This window comes from Henckelia pumila, chromosome 4, assembly GCF_033568475.1.
Source record: "Henckelia pumila isolate YLH828 chromosome 4, ASM3356847v2, whole genome shotgun sequence".
Classification (NCBI taxonomy): Eukaryota; Viridiplantae; Streptophyta; class Magnoliopsida; order Lamiales; family Gesneriaceae; genus Henckelia; species Henckelia pumila.
In genome coordinates, this window is record NC_133123.1 from 135,838,243 (window position 1) to 135,842,352 (window position 4,110).

The 4,110-nt window shown below is 39.1% G+C and overlaps 1 protein-coding gene across 1 annotated transcript; it reads right to left on the minus strand.

Annotated features, from left to right (window-relative positions):
* Positions 1-701: 701 nt before the first annotated feature.
* LOC140859821 (probable serine/threonine-protein kinase PBL7) lies at positions 702-3,400 on the minus strand. Its single transcript, XM_073262385.1, has 5 exons — positions 3,042-3,400; positions 2,782-2,954; positions 2,373-2,562; positions 1,696-2,087; positions 702-1,116 (listed from the first exon to the last, which is right to left on the minus strand). The coding sequence occupies exons 1-5, from the start codon at positions 3,244-3,246 to the stop codon at positions 895-897; spliced, it is 1,182 nt and encodes a 393-aa protein (XP_073118486.1). The 5' UTR covers positions 3,247-3,400; the 3' UTR covers positions 702-894.
* Between the last annotated feature and the right edge of the window lie 710 nt (positions 3,401-4,110).

Consider the following 4,110-nt stretch of genomic DNA (forward strand, 5'->3'; position numbering starts at 1 on the left):
TGCATGCGGATTTACGTATTTAAAATATCGGGTGTTACAATGTCGATATTTTCACGGTCAAGCTAGATTCAGACGAGATATCCGCCTATATATTCGGGATTGCAATCCCGGGATTCTCGGGTTCCTGATAAGGAAGGTAAGCGTAAGATTCGGAGTCCTCTCCTATAAATACCAGGTTCACTTTCATTATTTGGATCCTAATTTTTTCACTCGTGCGCACACACCACTCTCTATATTTCGCTATCCTAGCATCTGACTTGAGCGTCGGAGGGGATACGCCGGAGCACCTTCCGGCCCCCCCTTAACACTCTTGTTCTCATCTTCTGTTGAAGGAGTTTCATAAACTCATCCAAGGAGATCACTTTATTGAGGTATATCAATATCCTTATTTTGCAGCTCTATCTATTGTATCTCGGCTTCATTTGCATGCCTTATTTTAAACAATATGGATAGGTTTTTGTACGCAACTCCCGCAAAAATATAATCTCAAAATTTGCACCTACCTACCAACAGTGGAGTCTTGGATCCTATTACGAAATATAAATATAAAATATATTGTAATCGACTTCTTTAGTTTATTTTCTTTAGTTGGTATTGGTCAGATCCTACTAAAGATAGGGGTGACTTTTTATATTCATTCATTCACTGGGAATATGTAATTGAAAAAAACAGTTCATTCTTAGAACTATTATGGTATTCAAATGGTCTTAATTAAAGCATGGAATTTGATGATGCACGTAGTAGGTTCATGCACCAGGGTTTCATTGTTTCAATACCTACACTCCATCTACAACATCATTGCAGCATGCAGCTTCATGGCTTCAATCAGCGACGTACTATATATAATCGATGCTCCCTTTGCATTATTGAACTGATGAGGGTTTTGCTGGCTAGCTAGACTCCTGAACTGGCCGTATCCTGGGCCCAGTTCTGGGAAGCAATATAATTTATGACTGTAGCCACATCTGCCATGAAAGGTCGGGCGTCGGGATCCGTCTGCAGGCACATAGCAGCAACAGCAAGAGCTTGATACAGGCTCCTAACTGGGTACCGACCTTGCAGCATGGGATCAGTCATCTGCGTGAATTTTCTTCGATCTCGAAATAAAGGACGAGCCTGCAAAAGGGCAAGAGCAGTTAAAAGGTCTGAGTCATATTCTGTAGGCATAACATGATTCCACGTATATTATAGAGTTAATGTATCATGAATTCTCATTATACATCAGTCACCTGAGGATGGAGACACTCTCCTATGATCATTCCAGCCAACTCCTTAAGGCTTAATTGGATGCTAACTCTTGCTAGTGAAATTTACTGTCTATTTTTTTTTTAATTAGTCCAAAAGCTTTGTGCTTAGAGAGGGAATCGATATGGATCCCCTACCACTAATATAACCCAAAAAAGGAAGCTGTAGATAAGTCTCATCACAAAGGGTGCAAAAGATCAGTGCATTCTTACAAACGGAAGAGTAATTGCATAAAATTTTCATTAAGCACAAACGTATGCTCGCCTGCTCGGGGAATTGTTTTCAAATAGTCTAATTTCTTCTATATTCTGTAATTCTAGCATGAATGAAGACACCAAAATTCGGCATAGTCAAAGATCAGCGTGCTTATGATAAGTCAAGGCTTTCCCCCTGGCTACCATGGCAGCAAAACTGTTTCAAAAGAAAAAGAAAAGTGCAAGAATCACTCACCCATGCAACTAAATTGGTCTCACCAACGGCTCTTGAATTGTCAATAGCCCTTCTGCCAGTGATAATCTCCAGCAGGACAACTCCATAACTGTAAACATTTGCTTTGACTGTAAGCCGTCCTGTCATTGCATATTCCGGTGCACAGTAGCCGTATGTTCCCATGACTCTAGTAGATACATGTGTTTTGTCACCGACCGGTCCCATTTTGGCCAATCCAAAATGAGATAGCTTGGGATGATACCCTTCACCAAGTAAAATATTTGAGCTCTTCACATTTTGGTGAATAACAGGAGGATTCGCCCTGTCATGCAAATAAGCCAAGCACTCTGCTGCACCAGCGGCTATTTTCATTCTTATGTTCCAGTCGAGCGGTTCTTTCTCAGGTTTAAGGTCTGTCATGGGCGACAACATAATATTTTAAATAGTGTTTGGAGTCAACTCAAGCATATTGTAAGGAGCAAGGATGGTAAAATAAGAGGCACGATATATGTATCCTAGCTAGTGAACATTGTCGTCAATCATTGACAGCAAATATCTCAGAGCTTCACTTACACAATAGCAAATTCCGAATCAAATGACACTAGCAAGTGTGTGAGTAGTGAACGCTTTCTCATCACTTTGATCTAATAACAAAAACGACAGACGCTGAAAGTGTTACGGTCTATGATTCTACATACCATGTAGATGGTCATCCAAAGATCCAAATGCCATGTACTCCTGAACTAATAGTCTATGATCACCATCAGCACAATACCCTATGAGGTTCACCAAGTTTGGGTGGTGAATTAAACTCAGCATCAACACTTCAACAAAAAATTCCCGGTTCCCTTGCAAACCATTCCTATCAATTTGCTTTACAGCCACAATCTGCACGAAAAAGCATGCAGGGTTCTGGTTTTAGTGATCAAACTCTGTGATACATCAGTTAAAGTTTCATTTCATGCGCGCGCGCATGTGTATGAGAAAATTCAAAGGTGAATAAGAGGTGATTGATGCAAACTGAAAACACTCAAAGGCCTATTACTAGTACACAAAGAATCTCATGAACTACTCAAATCTTTAAAGCAGGTGAAAGTAACAAGAAACCTGTTTACTGCCCTTAAGTCGACCTTTGTACAACCTTCCATATCCACCTTCACTCAAAATCAAATCTGGTCTAAAATTCTCAGTAGCAACAGCCAATTCACGGAAAGTAAATGTGCGTGGACCGGTATGCATCGACCCCTCATCTTTTGAAGCTTTCTTCATCTTCAGCTCATCTGCAAGCGACAACTAAACCGATCAGATGGAAACATAATCGAAGGAAGAGCAAGATAATAACAGTGGGTAAATGGCTATCACATAACTGTTGACCGCTTCCATCTTATAAAGAGATGGACCTTCAAGTCTTGAAAAGTCAAGGGGAACATCATTGAAGGAAGCAGAGCTTGATTCCGATGCTTCGGAGCAGGTGCTCGGAGTCCTCGAGTGTTGGTGGCAAAGTTCCCAAAGCTGCTGTTTCTTCAAAACTGCAGCCACCAGCCTCTCCCAGTTGTCGTACGCACGAGACATCTCCTCCCCTCCCTCTAAGAAAATACTTCCTTGTGCTTATTTTGATTAGTTCAACGTTTGATGTCGGGAATCCATTTATTTAATGGATGTTTGTTGGAGATCCTTATTCTTGCTATAGGAAATTGTGCGAGTAATTTCATGGGAGTTTCATACTTATAATATTGATGATTGATGATCATATCTTAATACAAATGTTCTTGGCATAACTAACAAACGGCTGGCCAGGTGGATTTGATTTGGATTGACATCGGATTTCCCATATTTTCTTGTTTTGAAATTTTGCCTTTTTCCAAGGAAATTTAACTTTCATGCGAAACAAGCAAAAAAATTGTGAACGTATATTGCCGCAAACTTATCAACAAAGGCTTTTCCAACTCACTTAAAATTAATAAGAAATTTATGGTTTTGAGATCGAACTTTTACGCGATCTTTTAAGTTTGTTATTTGTTTATATATTGAATATATCTTTACTATTTTTACTATATTATAATATTTGAGAGACACATAAAAACTGTATTTGATATGACAAAAGAACATCATGTTTTTTTCTCATTTTATCCCTCTTTTAAACTCTCTTCTCATGTCATTGATTCTTGCACACGGTTGTCAAAGGGCAAAGGAAAAATAAATTTTTCATAACTTCCAACCTTTTAATTTCTTTCCATATCTCCATGTTTCATATCTCTCCCATAACTTCCAACCTTTTAATTTCTTTCCACGTCTCCATGTTTCATCTCTCACGTATGCAAAACAACTTTTTCCCACAAAGCAGAAAAGAATTGAATCGTCCAATTCTGAAAGCCAAAATATCAAGTAAAGATCGGAAGTATCTTCTCCAATGCAAGGTGTGTTGCTACTGTTTTG

Excerpts from the sequence above, each read along its gene's own strand:
- LOC140859821 (XM_073262385.1), bottom strand. The coding sequence starts at position 3,246 with ATGTCTCGTGCGTACGACAACTGGGAGAGGCTGGTGGCTGCAGTTTTG. Across the intron at positions 2,955-3,041 it reads TAAGATGGAAGCGGTCAACA|ATGAGCTGAAGATGAAGAAA; the intron begins GTTATGTGATAG and ends TGTCGCTTGCAG. Across the intron at positions 2,563-2,781 it reads GACTTAAGGGCAGTAAACAG|ATTGTGGCTGTAAAGCAAAT; the intron begins GTTTCTTGTTAC and ends TTTTTCGTGCAG.